Raw genomic sequence first — 18988 nt, 5'->3', positions numbered from 1 at the left:
AGTTAAATTTATCTGTGATGTATCGTGTGTGATTTGTTTGTAAATTGTTTTATCCTGTGCAGGAGAGTGAAGAGATGGGATATGTTCAGAATCACACAATCCCTTAAAGCAGGAAACCCAAGATTACAACTCTTTTCCCGTGATTTATGACTGGGGATGCAGAGCACGGTTGTTGCCACATTGTCTCTGCAACACCCATGACTGATTGTGGCGTTGGTACTGCAGTAAAGGCGTGTTCTGTGTCATAGATTAAGAAAGGTTGGCCATGTGGGCTCCACACTCAGGGCTTCAGGTGATATACAAAGAAGATGCACTTTCTTTTTGCTAACAGTGGCACAGGACAGGAGTTTAAAGGTATTCGCCCAACATCACCTCCTGATGTGTTCCAGTATGGAAGATGAGGCATGAGGGAAGTTGTGATACCAACTTCTTTACGTGAACACACTCCGTAAGGCTAAGAAAATTAGTCTCCTTTGTATCAGGCTTTAAATGTCTGTGGTGTGTTTTTTGGTCCAAGCAGGAGTATTAAATTAAATCAAACTAAATGGAAAGAAGGTGTTATAGAGCGGTCTACTACCCCTAACCAGGATGTCCTGGAGCTAGAAAACTTGATTAAGAACGAGAAATTACATCATTTGATGATTGAATAGCCAGGTTTTCAATTCCATTCTTCCATTCTGAAGGTTTCTTTAGAGGAAACGAGATGGCTATCTGACGGAAGATTATTCCCAAATTTGGGAGCCAGATGACAGAAAGCACAACTGTGCTGCCTGTCCCATTTCACACAGGCTTGATTCAGATTGGTTGAACATCATGGAAAACAACCAGGTTTTGATTTACATGGCTGAATTAATTGATTTGTATTTTGCAGAAATCATTTCTGCCCTAGACAACTTTTCCATCTATTTTTGCAATCCTTCAGGGTCTAGTCATGCGGGATTAGTGCAATGGTTTGATGTCAGAAAATTTCAAGTTTCCAATCGCATACTAATGTTCATAGCATTGAATGCTTCACACTCCTATGATATTAAAGTGGGAGTGACGAGTATTGGCATTTTTGCACTAAGCACTTTAAAAAATTACATCGAGCACTTATTGGCAATGTACGCGATAGGTCCAATACTCGGGAGGGAGGATTGGGCGAGAGACTATAACTTTATTCAAAATCTCAGTTTAGATACATCGAGCAGGTCAAAAAAACAACTACAACCTCGTACCCTTAGCATTCTAACTGCACTAAAGCATTACTTTGGATTAAGAGATCCTTGGCCCTTGGAGTCTGGTCATTTTACCTACTGCTAATTTACCTACGACTTCCTTTTCACTTCTAAGATCACTTAGAAATATTCTTCCTCTTCTTTCCTTGTCTTTCCTTGTCTTCTTGCCTTAATAGCCCATGCCTTAATCACCTCTCGCTTGGACTACGGAAACTATCTGTCAAACTACTTAAAATAAAAAGGCCCACATGCCGATCTGTCACAACTTCTCATCCAGCACTTCCTGATCGCTCTCTAACGGGCAGATTCTCAGAATCTGCCCCTTTGCGACCGTTATCTTTGCATTTGGGATGCATCATCCTAAATGCAAAAATCGCAATTTAAGGAATCTCTAAATTGCGATTACTTAAATTGTGATTGCATTTAAGGAATCCCAAATTGAGATTCCATAAACGCAATGCATTAAAGTAAAAAAAATTGCGATTTCGCTAATAGGGGGAGCAAATTACCATGAAGTTGACCTTCATGGTAATTTGCAAAAACTTTGAAAAATGCACTTTTGTGCATTTTTCAAAGTTTTATGTTGCACACACACATGCCCTTAGAGCATGTGTGTGTACAACATATGTGCACAGATCAATTTCAGGGGTGCAATAGGGTGTCATTTTGATACCCTTGCACCCTTGAAATTGCATGAGCAATTTGCGAATACTACTGGTACTCGCAAATTGCCCATGCAATCTCCAATTCATTCCTATGGGCCTCCAGGCCCATAGGAATGAATGGGACAGCAATTCAGGAATGTGTAGGAATCGCTATTTTTATAGCGATTCCTACATGCATAGGCTTTTGCAATTCCTTAATTGCGATTCCTTAATAATCGCAATTAAGGAATCGCAAAAGTCTACATTGATGCATGTGCCTGTAAGCCTTTCCGACCCTGTTAAGATATGAACAAAATTTGTAAAAACAACGATGTTTTGACTCTCGTCAGCTAGATCATTGAGAGATTCAGTTATAGAACCATATTTATTTTGAAGTGTTAGGAGCCACGTTGATTTTTGTGGTGCAATATGAGGCACGCACCCCACAAATGGAGTAATGGTATTTCTTAATGGCAGCCCTACAATTGAAAATCTCTATTGCCTGATAGAGCTTTACTTGTTGTTTTTTGACCCTGAGATTGTCATCATACCACGCGGCAGTATACTTAAAGTAATATGCCCAGTATCACACAACTAGTGAGAAGAAGTTTAACCTTGCTTGCCTTCTTGGATTAATTGTGTGATCCTAAGTAAAATTATTTTAATTTCTTGCTCTCGTCCTTTTTTGAGGGAAATCCCTACTCATGTTAGCAGTCAAAGTTTCATAGGCAGGCTCATGCAAATTTTTCAGAAGTTCCAAATCTAGTGTTGGTTTGTCACACAGCTGCAGTTTTCTGGTGCAACTGTCAAATGAATAGTTGTATTTTCAAATAAGTGTGTTTACTATTTCCGTCCTCCCTCTAATGAGAATACTCTTTTTTATTCAGCCCCTCATGTGGTAGCTGTGTTTTATTGTTCGAAATCTTAAATTAGAATGTTGCTTACTGTCAGTTTATTGATGTTATTCTCCGTGTTTATTTAATCACTTTGTTTTCATGTGAGTGCATTATTTTGAGCATGTTGACTTTGCTTCTCCTTCCTTGTCTTTCAGCCAGTGATCCTTTTGTCCATTTTCAAAGAATTGTGAAGGCCTTACTCATCAATGCTGTCGATGACACATTTCTTGCCTCCTTGTTTGGTTAGTAAAGTTTTTTGGGCTTCTTTACCTTTCTACAAAATGCAGCTATTGCACATCATGCTTCATGGATGGCTCATGTATTTTCGTAAGTCCAAGATTTCTGTGCTGAAAATTGAAAGGCGATTGAAGTGAAGAAATGCACAGCAAAACGTTACCTGATTTTTTTTTTTTGGGGGGGGGGGGGGGGGGGGGGGGTAGTTTGCCAACATTTTTGTTTTTGAAATGCACGTGTAACTTTTTCTATTGCTGACCTCAAAATACCAAGTTGTTTTGTAAGATCACAAAACTAAGTTAAATTGCGACATCTTTTTGAAGTCCAGTAATTGGAACACTGTACGGTATGATGCATTTAATTCCCCTCTCCCTGTTATATCCTGACTTTCAGGCAAGATATTTTTTCATGTCTCGGTAGTAAGAATACACCTGGAATCCAAACAAAGGAACTAAAGAACACCATTAAGTACTCTGAACGTCTTCTTCTCAGTCCACTTCTCATTGATCAGGGCCCCCACACCCTTTCTGATCTCACACCAAGGGGCATAAAGATGTCTGGGTGTTAAACATCACGGTCCTCTATACCCCTGAAACAAGTGCTATGGCCAAAAGTTGGGGTTACCAATTGCCAAGGCTTAGTAGCTTTGATTCCACCTCATATTTCTGTCATGAACCACAGTACACTCCCTTGCAGGTTTTTTTCATCCCTGCTTTCCTCCTTTTTCAATTTATTTTCATCATTCCCTTTTCTGACTTGTTCTTTCTTGTTCGGGGTCAAAGGCTAATGACTACAAAATATGTGTCATTCCACAAAAATGAGTTCCAGTGGGCACCTGCTGAAAGTAAGCACTGCTTGACATCCCCTTTCTTTTTAAGACTTGGGTTTAGTAGTGAGTTTAGCTTCAAGTGGACTGAAGTCTGGTACAACCTGCTTCACTGAAAGGTGTAACTCCAAAGTGTGCCGAAGTTACGTATATTTATAGAATCAGGATTGTGGAGGTCACAGAGGACAGGTCAACAAATGATCTAATATGATCTCCCTCACAGATGTTCCCCAAGCTGGATGTACCTATTAGGTGCCAAATATAGAGTTTGGCTTTGTTCATCTAATCAGTCTACTTTCTAAAAGCATTTCTAAAACGGAACCCCGCATGCATTTTCCACGCACGTCTTTACTCCGCAGTCACTACCCCGACTGTGATGTTACCATGTGTACGTTTACCACACAAGTCATTACAATGACTTGCCTTAGGGGGGGGTGCTGGACTTTGGAATATTACCAGTAATGAGGATTTACCAGTAAGGAGGATTTATCGTTACCATTCCAAAGATATGAAACATGAAAGAGCTACTCCTTTCTGATCAGGAATTAGAGCTTAAAAATGTATTAAGTAATTCCCAAGGCTGACCTATGAGAGGGTTAGGCCTCAAAGTTGTTAAAAACTAAATAGACTGTTTTTCACTACCAGGACATGCAAAACATAAAAGTACATGTACTACCTTTTACTTGCATAGCACTCTGCCCTTCGGGTTACTTAGGCCCTACCTTAGAGGTGACTTATATGTAATAAAATAGGAGTTTAAGGCTTGGCAGGTAGTTTTAAATGCTCTGTCGAAGTGGCAGTAAACTGCCCACACAGGCACTGCAGGCCTGAGACAGGTTTGAAAGGCTACTTATGTAGTTGGCACAATCAGTGCCTAGCAGCGTTTGAGTTACAGGCCCTGGGTACATGTTATACCACTTTACAACTGACTTACTAGTAAATCAAATATGTCAATTAGGTATACACCAATGTCACCATGTGAAGGGGAGAAGCACATGCACTTCAGCTCTGGTTAGTAGTGGTAAAGTGCTCAGTTTCCTAAGGCCAACAAAAAGAATCAGAGAAACGTGGAGGCGAAAGGCAAAAAGTCTAGGGGAGGACCACCCTAAGGATGACAGGTCTAACACCATTAGAATATATGATCCTTTTTAGGAGAGTCCTTCAAAGCTCTTGTTTCTTGTTCTCGACCACCATGAAAGGCATGGCTGTCAAAAACAGGAAAAACTGTTTCCCTAACGAAGCTCCCAGCATTTCGGGGACACTGCTTTTTTGGTCTGCAAAAACAGGCCCCAATTTGGAAGGTTGTTTCTATAAATGGGCACTGTGAAATAGGGGCTAGCATGTCAGTGAAAGGTTCGCCCAAATTGCTACCGCATAAGCACTTTTTGCAAAATTTCCCACCTGTTTGGTATGGAATTTGACATTTGGCCTTTCCTCTCCTGCAGTAGTTCTCTAGAACTCTGCAAAGTTCAATCCTACCATTGGTGTAACATCTACTCTTTCATAACTTGAACTATCCTGTGGGGAGAGAGCTTCAAGAAGCGCCACAACTTACCTCCTGAAACCTCTCATCCTTAGAAAAAAGAGAACTTGTCACCGAGCCTGCTCTGGTGCTGCCCCAAAGTTATGGAACTCTCTCCCACCGGAAGTACGCAGACTCTCCTCGACGACGGAGTTCAAAATGGAAGCTAATAGATTTCTGATGAGCAAATTCCTACCTTAAGTGGCTAGGCTCACTTGACTGGTTGACTTTGTTGCTATCACCAGGGTTACCTCCATTTGATATGGCTCCTCTTTACTGCATATTTTTACCCCCTTTTGTTGTTTGAATTCATCAGTTTACTGTATTATTTTCCTTTTCCCAATTGATGTTGATACCTCATTCATGTCCTCTCTTTCATACTACTGTAAAGCGCTCTATCTTTCGGGATCTTGTTCGCGCTATATAAAACTTTATAAATAAATAAATAAAAATAAATAAATAGGCTGATGTATATATATATATATATCTCAGTTACAGCTGTAAACTACAGCCTAGTTTCACAGCAGAAAATGTCCAAGCTGTTGATACAAGACACACTTTGTTCCGATATAGTGTTACCATAATCTGTCTGTTCTTCCACTTGTTCAATTTAAATCCCTGCCACACATGTTTCCCTCTCCCTTTACCACTCAAACTGATATCTTGCTAGCTAGTGGTTGTCCATCATAAAAGGCTTTCTGCATTCGAGCAACATGGTTTCTATCAATGGGCATCTCTCTGTAATGGTGTGCATTGTTTTGTAAGCTTGCAAAGCGGCCTTCCTTTAAGCTTATTGTGTTACAGATAATGTACTTATGCCATATCCTCCTATGACTTAGACTGTCAGGGCCAGCTCTAGGGTGGTGCAACCGGACCTGGCTGTGACTTGGAGTGCGGGCTCCGTTTTCACAAGATTATTATGGTTTTAGAAGCACATGCTGCTGTGTTCCTGGCCTCCAGCATTTTTCAGACAACAATAAAAAGGTCAAGATAACTACGGTGATTAATGTTCTTGCTAGAGAGAGATCAGATTTTTTTCTAATGGAAGTTTTAACTCACCGTAATGTAGTGCAGGGTTAATATGCCTGCTTCAAGGAGCATGTACCATGAAGGTCACAAAGTGCATATAATGTAAATAGGTTAGTGGGCCACTGTCTTTGTCGGAGAGATCCTTCTGTTTTGCAGAGTGAATCCTCTTCTGGATTAACATGTTGTGCATTATTCCGCCATCTAGTGGTAGGGTGCGGAATAGTCTTTGTTTTATTTTTTTCCTTGTCTTTTGGGCAGCGGCAACCACCTTTTGGTGCTTGGTACGTCCCGTGTGACGTCAGACGGTGCCCTGGAGGTTGTTGTGCGTAGTAGCCATCTTCAGATTCTTTTTTCCGCCATTGGGTCTGGAAGCAAGAGTGGATGCTTCTGAAAATTGCACAAAAACCCTGAAAATAATCGTGTTTTTTAAAGAAAAACCTGAACATCGCATCAACGACACGACCGGAGAACACACCCGGACTTCGGAGAGGACGTCTTCAATACAGAATAACGCCACCACGACTTTGCATCGTTCGAGCGAATGGCGAGGTAGTGGCCATGGAAAAGACCCCCTTCAAATTCTGCCCAATGCGATCCACACGAGGTGTGCAATCTCTGTTTGCCCAAGGATTGCGAGGCCTGCGCGGTGTTCCTGGCGAAGACTCTCAGAGCACGCCGAAGACAGAGAGAGAGCCACTATGCGACAATGTCCCCGGGGTAGAACAAACCTTCACTGAAGGACTTAGGTCTCTCCAGCGACGAGGAGGACCAGGTGGTTCCAGTAGAATCGACGCCGAAAGTTCGGACGTCAAAATTCTCAAGGAAGACTCCAAGAAAGATGGCACCCAGAAACAGATGCCGAAAAAGACAGACAAGGTGAGACACCCACAGCCGTCGGAACCGAAGGGATGCGAAAAGAAGGCACAGCGAAGTCAGCCCTGACGCTGAATAAAAAGGCGATCGAAGGTCAGCCGCGATCCAAAGAACCCCATTGAACCCGGCCGAGGGACTACGACGAGGGAATATTGCTTAATGCGCCGAAGCAGAGGGTCGAGCAAGAACCCGCGAAGGGAGCTACGCCACCCTCAATCACGGAGTCCACAATTCCAAAAAAGAGAAAATCTTCGGTCACCGAAGACGAGAGAACCCTGGAGGTCGAAAGAAGAAAAAACGCTTCGAAGCAGAAATGGCGGCACTCCTCCAAAAGAAAAAGGAGTTCGCCGAATCACTCAAGGGATTCCGTATCCCAGCGATTCCTACCGTCGACACCGAAAACGTTGACTACAAAGAAACAGAAAACGCCGAAGACGAAGAAGAAATCCTCTATTCGCCTCCAACTCCTGAACCGCGCAACAAGGACGTCGAAGAGTACATCGAGGAAGAAGAAGCCTCTGAGAATTTCGAGGATCAATGGAACGACCTCGACACTGAAAGCCCAGAGGAGGAGATATGCTGCTATCCCTCGAAGGCTTCGCCTCCAGATGACTTCACCTTCTGTAACGGACTCATAAAAGGAGCAGCAGACATTTTCGGGGGTCACCCTCGAAGAAGAAAAGGAAACATGCTTCCTGTTAGAGACATTAGCCCCTGCCAGCAAGGGCACACAGTATCTTCCGATTCTACCAAGGATCCTGGACCAAGGCAAGGAAGCCTTCAAGGAGCCAGCCTCAGCCAAAGGAGTGACACCAAGGGTTGAGAAGAAGTACTAACTTTCCTCCAAGAACCCTGAGTATATACAAGGAAATACTGTAGCAGACTAGCATCGTCACCACAGCAAGAAAGAGGGTCAACACCCTTTCCAACAGTTGTCCACCTCCAGAGAAGGAGAGCAAGAGAATGGACAAGGTGGGCAGGAAAATAGGAAAGGAGGCAGCTACGAAGTGGTGCATAGCAAACTCAAACGCCCAACAATGGGAGGACATCGAGCAGCTCATCAACAAACTCCCAGACCAAGACAGGAAAAGAGGAAGATCCATTGTCTAGGAAGGCAAGAAAATTGCAAATACATACTAGATCCCCCTGAAGTCACTGTTAATAAAAGAAGAAGGATAGAGAGAGAGACTATGGTCGTTCTAATACTGTGGTTGTTGGGGACAGTGTGTCCTGATCGTTGTGCCCTCACACACCCCGAAGAATGTCATGCTTCATCATTGGGCGGTGCTCCTCGTCGGGCCAGCGCTGCAATGCCCTACGGGTCTCCCGAAGGGTCACTTTGTCAGAGCTCTTTTCAGGATAAAGCTGTATGGGTGCATGGGGGTGAGTGGCAGTGAAGTCCTAAAGTTATATCTAAAAGATGACTGGACATCAGTTTACTAAGGAAAAAATCCCTCTGCTTAGAAGGGAGTAATGGCCCTCAGTAGCTAAAGAAAGAGTAACATACCCCTAATGGACATGTTTTGTGGTCTACATGTTTGGCGCTACCTGTTGGTCTCAGGAGGAGATTCCAAGCGCTTCCTCAGGACCATGAAAGGGTTCAGTGTGTAGAAAGGATAGTGAGTGACCTATATGCATAGATCTAGTGCCACTGAGAATGATAATGTATTCTGGAACGACAAAAAAGAGAGGGAGATAAAGTGGTCAATGCATTAGTACCCTACATTAAGGGTGTTTAATAAACAAACATACGTGAGCTTGGGTTTCCATTGGTGAACCAGTTGCACGTAGCGTTAAAATCACCTACTGTAGGTGGACAGTAAGTGAGGATGTAGCGGACTATAGACATAGTAACAATACGTGCCGAACAAACATATATCTGTGCTCAAGGCACAGTGTCAGTTATTAACACACAGCATATGGTAGCGGTTGTTAACCTTCATCCATTTGTCAGAGTTAATTGGTAAAAATTAGGGGCGGAAATATTAAAGGTATTACTATTGATGGCAAGCCTCAGGTCAGGTGTAAATTTAAACATAGTATTTACCACATTGCGCTTACCTATAAAGTAAGGGAGAAATACCTCATGAGATGCAGCTGTAAGGTATCCTCGAGACCTGTTATGAGTGGTAGTGGTGTTAGTTTAAGCATAAATAAGGCAGGGTGCACAAGCAACTATCCTGTATGGTTGTTATGCACCCAATGCAGACGAGCGGGATAGTACTTACAATTTCTCGTAGGTATGCGAGGCCCGATCACCTACCCGACCTCACGCCATCTCTGTAGAGGCTGAAATGCGTCCGCCGCTGGGTATTAGTAGCAGTACAGAGTCCGGCGCATGGGCGTGTTCAGTCATCGCCTGCTTCCGGGTCGCCTATTGGTTGCTAGGTGACTCACTGCAAGAGCTATGGGAGTCCTGCAACAAAGAGGAGCTTTCAAAAGAGGAGGGTTTAACGGAAGGAAACCAACTGGAAGAGGAGCCTTTGCCCAAGGACAACAAATACCTCATCCAGAGCAGGGCCAAGGAAACGGCCACCAGTCAAGCCAACAGACCGGATATCAAGGCTAGCAACAACAGCCTAAGCAGTCCTTTCGGGGAAGGGTATGAGGCAGAGGCCAGCCCTCCAGAGGAAAAGGAAACGGATCAAATTGACTCATGCACAAAAGAGGACCCACACACAACACCAGTGGGGGGCAGGATAGCACAATACCTGCAACAATGGCAAACTTTCACTACAGACAATTGGATATTACATTTAATAAAATATGGGCATTGCATAGAGCTGACAAAGACACCAATAGAAAAACGTCCAAAAATAAGAAGGTACCACAAATCAGAACTCACACAGTTGAGATCAGAAATCAAGGAGCTTTTTCAAAAACAAGCAATAGAAACCGCCCCAAAGGAATACCTTTTCAATGGAAACTACTCACCATATTTCCTAGCACCCAAGCAAGACCATGCACTGAGAGCCATCCTAGACCTAAGGTTCATGAACAAGTTCATCTTAACGCAAAATTTCAAGATGACTACACTTCAAGAAATAATATCACAAATTCAAATGGATGATTACATGGCAACAATAGACCTCACAGACACATACTAGCACATTCCCATGAACAAAGGCCACAGAAAGTAGCTCAGATTCCTAAATTGGGGAACACACTAACAGTTCAAGGTGCTACCTTTTGGAATAAAATCAGCACCAAGAGTCTTCACCAAGTGCCTAGCTGCAGTGGCAGCACACCTACGAAAAGAAGGAATACATGTCTATCCTTATCTAGACGACTGGCTTAAAAGAGCAAATACAACACAAAGATGTCGCAAACATGTTTGAACAGTAATCTTCACACTCCAAAAACTAGGATTCTCAATAAATCACAAAAAGTAATCCACAAAGCCAGAACAAGAAAAAATCTTCTTAGGAGCAAGACTCAACTCAGTACTTGCACAAGCTAATCCAACTAAAAACAGAATACAAGCCTTCAGGCAGGAAACGTCCCTTTACCAGAAACACATTCGCAGGGAGACGGTCTTAATTCAAACAGACAACACCACCACAATGTTCTACCTCAACAAATAGGGGGGTACAAAGTAATTCCCACTCAGCAACCTAGCACAACGATCTGGAAATAGGCAATTTCACAAAAAATCAATATACAAACAATACATCTGCCTGGGATATACAACACAACGGCAGATCAATTAAGCAGGCAGAACAACTGCTCCCACGAATGGGAATTGAAGCAAAAGACGATACAGTACATCTTCAAACTCTAGGGGACCCCAGAAATAGGCCTATTTGCAACAATACAAAACATGAAATGCCAGTTCTTTTGCTCCAGGTTTCATCACCACCTGTCAAAAGGGAATGCCCTGTTGCTAAATTGGTCAGAGACATTTGATTACGCTTTTCCACAAATATCCCTAATACCAAGAGTCCTAGAAAAGGCAAGACAACCAGGAACAAACCTAATTCTCATTGCTCCACAATGGGCCAGACAAACATGGTACTCAAGTCTGCTAGAACTGTCCAAGGGACGAATAATCAAACTCAAGGCAGACAAGGACCTACTAACATTGCAACAGGGACAAATCTTCCACCCAGAGCCAGCGACACTACGCCTAGCGGCCTGGCACCTGAATACGTAGAGTTTGGTCATCTAAACTTGCCTCAGCGAACAATGGAAATTATAAAAGAGGCAAGAAAACACACCACATGACAATGCTATGTTGCAAAATGGAAAGGATATACAAACAACCGGATGGACTCAATCTCCACACAAGAAACATTGGTCATATATCTAACACACCTCCTAGACAGCCACATCAACTACTCAAGCCTGAAAGTACACCTTGCAGCTATAGTAGCCTACCCCCCAGGAAAATCATGCAAGAGCTTCTTCACAAGACCTGTCATACAGACATTCCTAGAGGGATCTAAAAGAATTGCACCCCAAGGGCATCTCCAGCTCCCATGTGGCGTTTAAACCGAGTCCTCACACAACTTTTTTTTTTTTAATCCATTTTTATGAAGTTTTTGCAAGTTATCAAGCATGCACAGATTATTCAATTGTTCAAGACATTGCGTTGCATAAAGGCTGTTTACATAGGCGTTTTCGTCCATCATATCGATTGTAGTCGGCCTTGTATTACAGTACATTTACAGTGTTTCATTAAAGCCTTGGTTGTAAGCATTGGTGTCAACTGCCTGCGGTTATTGGGGCTTGCTATGTGTGTCTGCACTCTGCTTGTGTTTGATGCAGTGTGTCACTAAACTATTGAGGCGGATTATAACTAAACAATGACAAAATAATAATTAATAGGGAATGGGTCTGAACCATGGTACTGGCTCATGGGCACCCCAGGCTTCGCTTTCCTGGAGGTGATGCATGCGGCTTTCGCTCTGGCGATGGTTGTCTGATGTGGGGCGTGTGTGTGAGTGTGGTTTTTCTTCCTCAGCATCCTGTGGTGTCCTGTGTGTTTTAGGACTCGACTTCTGTTGGGGTCTGAGGTGGTGTGACATTGTTCTGTGGGAAGGCCAGGGCGGTTAAGTTTGCGTCCCAGCTAGTGATGAGGGGGACCTTACGAATTCCTAGCATGTTTTCACAGCAGAGTGCGACACTTTCCACTCTGGCCGAGGTGAGCATCGAGCGTCTCCACATTATGTTCGGGGGGTCAGGGAACTTCCACCTTTTGGTAATCAGTCTTTTCGCCACTGCCATCCCAAGGTCAAGGAGCCTAGATGTTACTCTGTTATTACGTTCCTCCAGTATAAGTGTAAGAGGTATAGGTGCCATTCGAACGGAAGGGTGCGGTCAGTACATTGTGACAGCGCGTTTGCTACCGCCAACCAATAGGTCTGCGTCTGCTTGTGTGCATCTGGGGCACACAGAGTCTTGGCGCTTGAAATACTGGTTAATTTTCGCGGGCGTGAGGTATGCCATGTGATTAATGTAAAATTGGATTTGGCGCAGGCACGTGTTCATGTTCTCAACCAACTTATGACAGAACATTTGAGCCCATGCACTAAGCAGACCTCAAGCACATCACCTTAAAGACAGCATTCTTAATAGCCGTTACATCTTTACGAAGAGTAAGTGAACTACAAGCATTAACCATAGAAGAACCATACACTCAAATCCATATGGACAAGGTAATCCTAAGAACAAATCCTCAATTCTTACCGAAAGTGGTGTCTAAGTATCATTTAAATCAAAGCATTCTCCTGCCAGTCTTCTTCAAGGACCCACAACCAAGGGGAGAAAAGAGTCCATATCCTGGATGTAAGAAGAGCTCTACTGTACTATCTACAGAGAACAGAACAAGGTCGCAAGAGCAAACAGCTGCTTGTTGCATACTCGCATACCAAGATAGGAACGCCTGTCACAAAAGCAACAATTGCACGATGGATCGTCCAAACCATCCAACTATGCTATTCCGCCGCAGGAAAAACCCTAAGATTACAGCCAAAACCTCACTCAACTAGGAAAAAAGGAGCAATCCTAGCATTCAAGGCCAATGTGCCAATAAACATCATATGTGTTGCAGCTTCATGGCCATCTTCACACACTTTCACCAAGCATTGCTGTGTGGACATACAGATGAATAAGGAAGCGCAAGTAGGACAAAGAGTACTTCAACACCTGTTCGCAAAGTCTTCCTCTTACCACAGCCTCCCCAAGATGGGAGAAACCTCTACGTAATCTGATGCACAGCATGTGATTCCAGAAAAGGATTCACGCTGCAAAACGAAATAGTTACTTATCAGTAGGAGAAGTTTTACAGCTTGAAGAGTTTTCTGGATTCCCATGCGACCCACCCAGTCTCCCCTACAAGGAATACAAACCGGTGGGAAACTATAATTAACAATTCACTTAAGTACCATCTAAACCACTATAAGACAAAAAACACAGAAAAAAGAATCTGAAGAGGGCAACTACGCACAACAACCTCCAGAGCGCCGTCTGACGTCACACAGGGGACGTACCTAGCACCAAATGGTGGTCGACGACGCCCATAATACAAGAAAAATAAATAAAAAAACAAAGACTATTCAGGACCCAATCACTAGATGGCGGAATAATGCACAGCATGAGAATCCAGAAAACTCTTCAAGCTGCAAAACTACTCCTACTGGTAAATAACCATTTTGTTACTTGTAGTGTAGAAGTAAAAATCCTAATATAGAACAGTGAGCTATTAACTGTCATCAAAGAGATGCATGCAAACTGAAAGGTATAGATTAGATTATGATTTTTCCAGTTTTCCATTATCCTAATGTTGCAAAGAGGGTTCATTTGGGTAGAAATCAATTTTTATTACTAAAGAGAACCCCCAACCATGGTGTTATGTTTTAAATTCTGAGTCTGTGCTTCTCCAAACCAAGCATTCTTAAACTATACTGCCTACCAGTATGGATGACATATCACTCCTACACCTTGTAGTCCTCTGTCTTATGTAACGTTTCCTATAAACTGATTTACATGCATATAAATTGATTGTCTCTGTGTAATTTGTGTGTGATGTAAAGTGCTCTGTCACACTACATTGGTTTGAGTGGAGCTATAAAACTAAATAAATGCATATGAGTGAGAGTAGTTATGGACACTTGAGGGGCACTGTAAAAGGGTGGTAGTAAGGAAATTCCATGGCGCAGGTGGTCATTGCGAGGCGCCAACAAACATTACAGCGCCAGGATCCACCAGGACTAAAACTGGCCCTGTACACCAGCCTTCAGTTACAACTTATATCTTTGTTTCTAGATCCGATATTCATGTAAGTCGGAGAGAGTGTACAACTGATGGAAATTGTTGTTTTGTTTTCCGTATTAGATGGAACAAGGCGGAAGAGATACGCGAAAGAAATGATAGCATCACTCAATCATTTGGACGAGCGTATCATAGCTCCTCGCCTTGAAAACCTTAAATCCCGAAGTCGATGGAAAGCCCAATATAAGGTGCCTCTTACTTTATTGTGAAGATCAGATTAGGACAATGAAGATATGGGAGGACTGATCTGACTTTTGAGCTTCTGCTATGCTTGTAAACACCTCAATGGAAAACACAAACCACACTGCTGAGAAACTGTTTTTGTCATCTTTGTCATGAATGTTTTAGCCACACTGTTCATAGTAGGTTTGAACGTTTGTTCTGTTGTGCCGTTTTTTAGATACTCCATTCTTTGCTATGGGTATATTCAAGTTGTGCATGATTATCCTCAAATGTACATGTTGTGAATTAATAGTCATAACTTCCTAAAAGGGTTATTTCTATATGAGTAGTAGCCAGCATCTCCCCTACTTGTTCACCGAGCTGCATGCTCATATTTAAAAACATTTCACACAGACCTTAGGATTGTGATTAAGTGTTTGTCTGCAGTGTCTCATCCACTCTGTTCTCTTCTTTCACTCGTTAAGGTACTCAGTTGTACTGCTGTATATTGCCTCTCTCAGCCTCTATGAGGGATCTCCCTGAATCTTTAAACACAGACATAGCAGTGCACTTCAATCAGATAATAAAGCTCAAAGTCCGAGGAAGTTGTCCGCAATTCTTGTCTTCTTTATACAACTCCACAATCTTTTCTTTTTCATATACATAATTACAGACACAGCCAAAGCATTTCGTTCAACAAAGAACTTCTTCAGGGATGCAAATCCAATATATAAAACATATATCATAACCATAAATATTTGAATACATATCATAAATACGGCTTCCGGTTTTATGTTAATATTTTTTTACATTTGTCTGTATTTATCCATATTTATTTTTTGCCCATCTTATTGGTATTTATCCATATTTATTTTGAATTTTGAGAATAAATTGAGTAGTAAAATGGCATATTTCCACATTTATTTAACTGATAAACATGCACTCACACATTGGTACCTGTCCAGTTTTAACAAATTAAGCAGCCAAATATAGCGAAACACTGCACCCACAGGTACATATCAGCATTATAATACAAATGTATGTTAACTTATACCCGCATTTAGGGAAATCTCCACCTGTGTTTTAACTTCCCATGCTGTCTGTCTGTTCAGCTGTTGTCATGGAAATAACAAGAAACAACATGGAGAATCACTCACAAGAGGTACAATTTTCAATATTTTTCCTGTTTCAAAAATAGGCACAGACAGGAAACACGTTGTTTGCTGTCTGTATTTTTCTGTAAAAATCAGTAAAAACTGAAAACTTGAAGCCTTAATCATAAAAACCAGTAATAAATGTATAAAACCTAAATCCCACAGTGTATGTACAAACATAAAGTTACATAATTAAAAACAGTAATTAATTTCCCAAAAGTGTCCTGCAATAACATGCAATATAGTTGTACATTTTAAAATGTGTAATCAAATATCATGTGAAGAGAAGACAAAATATAACAGTATCATCCCACGCAGAATACATTTAAATGCAATATATTTCTTCTATATGTACGAATGTGCAACACCCCCAGGCGTCAACATATCTATAATACCATGTGTTCGAGGCATATGAGCTGCAGATCACACACTGAGGATAAGATCGCCATCTGGTGTTGGGCTCGGATGATTGCAGGTTGTTGTTGTCTTCGGAAGAAGCCTTTGGTCACGAGGTTGGTGACTCCTCCCCTGGACAACAGTGCGCATGGGCATCCACTCCATCGGCAGATTGTTTTTTTCCGCCATTGGGTTCGGATGAACTTTTTCCGCTCCAGCAGAAAACTTCTAGCAATCATTTTAAATACTTAATCTTCATTCCATCGACGTCGAACTCAACTCGGACCGGTTCCGCAAGCGGCTGATGGACAGGACACCCTTCAAAAAATGCCCCCAGTGTGGAGCGAAGTTCCCCCACAGTGACCACCACGACGTTTGTAACCTCTGCCTGTCGCCGGAACACAACGAGTCCACCTGTCCAGCTTGTTCCGCTTTCCGTTCGAAGAAGACCCTCCGGGACCGAAGAGCTCGACGCCATATTATGGCCAAACCAGCTCCAGAACCGGAGGACATCTTTGCTCAAGATGTTCCCGAAGACGACACCGAAGATCTCGAGATCGTGTCCGAGGCCGACGATTCCGATGACCTCATCACTCCAGGGCAGCGTGTGAGTACCACCCCCCCTGCCCCTGCCCCATCCAAAAAAGCATTGGTCAAGACTCCGCCAGCTGGGCCCAGTCGCGACCGGAAATCCTCTTCAGAAGCCCCGCCCTCGGGCCCGGCTCCGAAGACATCTAAGCCTGTGGGTGGCTCGGGCTCGAGCAAACCTCACCTGATTGTGCCTTTAACACCCTCGGCACCCAAAATCCCACTGTCGGCACCGAAACAGGCTCCAAGACCGAAATCTCCTTCGGCACAGAAACGTTCCTCGGCACCGAAGTCTCCACCGGCACCGAGACGTTCTTCAACATCGATGCCTGAAAGTCCATCGGCACCGAAACCTCAGTCGGCACCGAAACCTCAGTCGGCACCGAAAACTCAGTCGGCACCGAAACCTCAGTCGGCACCGAAAACTCAGTCGGCACCGAAAACTCAGTCGGCACCAAAAACTCAGTCGGCTCCGAAAAATCCATCGGACCCGAAAAAATCATCGGCGCCGAAAACTGCGTCCCCGCCGAAAAAAGCTCATAAAGACCCGAAGCGGACATCGCAGACACCACCTTCGGAGCCAGATGAACTTTTTCGACCAGATCCTTCTCAAAAGCGGATCTACATCAATCCTAACACGGGACATGTGACTGCCATCCCATATAAAAAGCGGAAGCTGGACACTACACCTCCCCCAGCTCCCATACGGAAAAAGGACTGTGCTACTTCACCACTTCGTCCTTCCTCTCCTGTTTTACCTCCTAACCCGTCCCCCCCTCCTCCTCCTGATTCTCCTTTACCTTTACCTTTACCATCTCCCTATCATTCACCTCCTCCACAGGATGATAATGATGACTTAGGGGGAGGGGCGGACCCTGATTTATTTAATGATCCTGTTGATCCAAACGACCCTTTTACGTTCCCAGACCCAGCACCCATGGATGACTGGTCTTATCCTATACCTGACATGCCTGACCCCACTACCTACCCCTCCAAGCCCTCCCCTCCTGATGACCACCTAGGGTTCGGCCAACTTATAAATAGGGCAGCAACATTCCACGGCGTCACAATGCACACAGACGCCCTTGAAGAGGACTTTCTCCTTGATACCTTTGAGCAGTCACAAAAGACTGTGCACATACTGCCCATGATCAAAGGGGTTATAAAGCATGCTACTGAAGTCTTTAAGGACCCTGTTCGAGCTAGGGTTCTCAACCCACGCATCGAAAAAAAGTACCGACCAGCCCCGCAAGACCCTGCATACATTAAGGCCCAGCTCCCTTTAGACTCCTTAGTCGTATCAAATGCCAGAAAGCGCGCTAACTCACAGACAACTGGAGAAACGCCTCCCCCAGACAAAGAGTCTAAGCTTTTAGAAGCCTCAGGCAAACGGGTCGCCGCGCAGGCGGCTAACCATTGGCGTATTGCGAATACCCAGGCCCTGTTAGCCAGGTATGATAGAGCGCATTATGACCAACTTGAGGACCTTATGCAACATCTGCCTGAACCCTTTAAGTCCCAGGCCTCTGACCTCATCCAAGAAGGCAAATTAATATCTAATGCCTCCATTAAATGCGCCTTAGATGCAGCAGACACTGCTTCTAGAGCGGTCAATACTAGCGTCTTACTCAGACGACATGCCTGGCTCCGTATTTCCGGTTTTAAACCGGAGGTTCAAACCACAATTCTAGCTCAACCTTTCAACCAAGAACAGCTATTTGGCCCTGCAGTGGATACTGCATTAGAAAAAATGAAAAAGGATAATGAAACTGCCAAGTCTATGGGAGCACTGCAGTCTCCTCAAAACCGGGGTTCCTTTCGTCGCTCCTTTTATAGAGGAGGCTCCAAAAACACATCAACTGAGACCACGTCCACCTTTAAAAATTCTGGACAAACATCCCCTAACAGAGGTTATTTCCGGGGAGGTTATAGGGGAAACAATAACAAAGGTCGAGGGCGGGGCAACAACAACAACACCCGCACCTCACCAGCCACCAAACAGTGACTTGCCACCACTCCCCCCAGACCATTCCACTCCGGTCGGGGGGCGACTCCAACAATTCCTACCTGTCTGGACTTCCATCACCACAGACAGGTGGGTAAGACAAATTATCCAGTCTGGCTACTGCCTCGAACTCATACAATCCCCCCCAAACATACCGCCCAAACAACGTC

At 43.6% G+C, this 18988-nt stretch overlaps 1 protein-coding gene across 2 annotated transcripts in view; it reads left to right on the top strand.

Moving 5' to 3' along the window:
* Nucleotides 1-18988, top strand: part of CCDC82 (coiled-coil domain containing 82) — a 149598-nt gene that overhangs the window by 61696 nt on the left and 68914 nt on the right. For both annotated transcript variants that reach the window (XM_085621427.1, XM_085621428.1), the window contains exons 4-5: nucleotides 2913-2999; nucleotides 14577-14701. In XM_085621427.1, coding sequence (XP_085477553.1) covers nucleotides 2913-2999; nucleotides 14577-14701 — 212 coding nt within the window. The remainder of the gene's footprint in view (nucleotides 1-2912; nucleotides 3000-14576; nucleotides 14702-18988) is intronic.

The sequence above is a fragment of the Triturus cristatus genome, chromosome 8, assembly GCF_964204655.1.
Source record: "Triturus cristatus chromosome 8, aTriCri1.1, whole genome shotgun sequence".
NCBI lineage: Eukaryota > Metazoa > Chordata > Amphibia > Caudata > Salamandridae > Triturus > Triturus cristatus.
The sequence above is the reverse complement of the archived record's forward strand: the minus strand, read 5'-3'. Positions and strand labels throughout refer to the sequence as shown.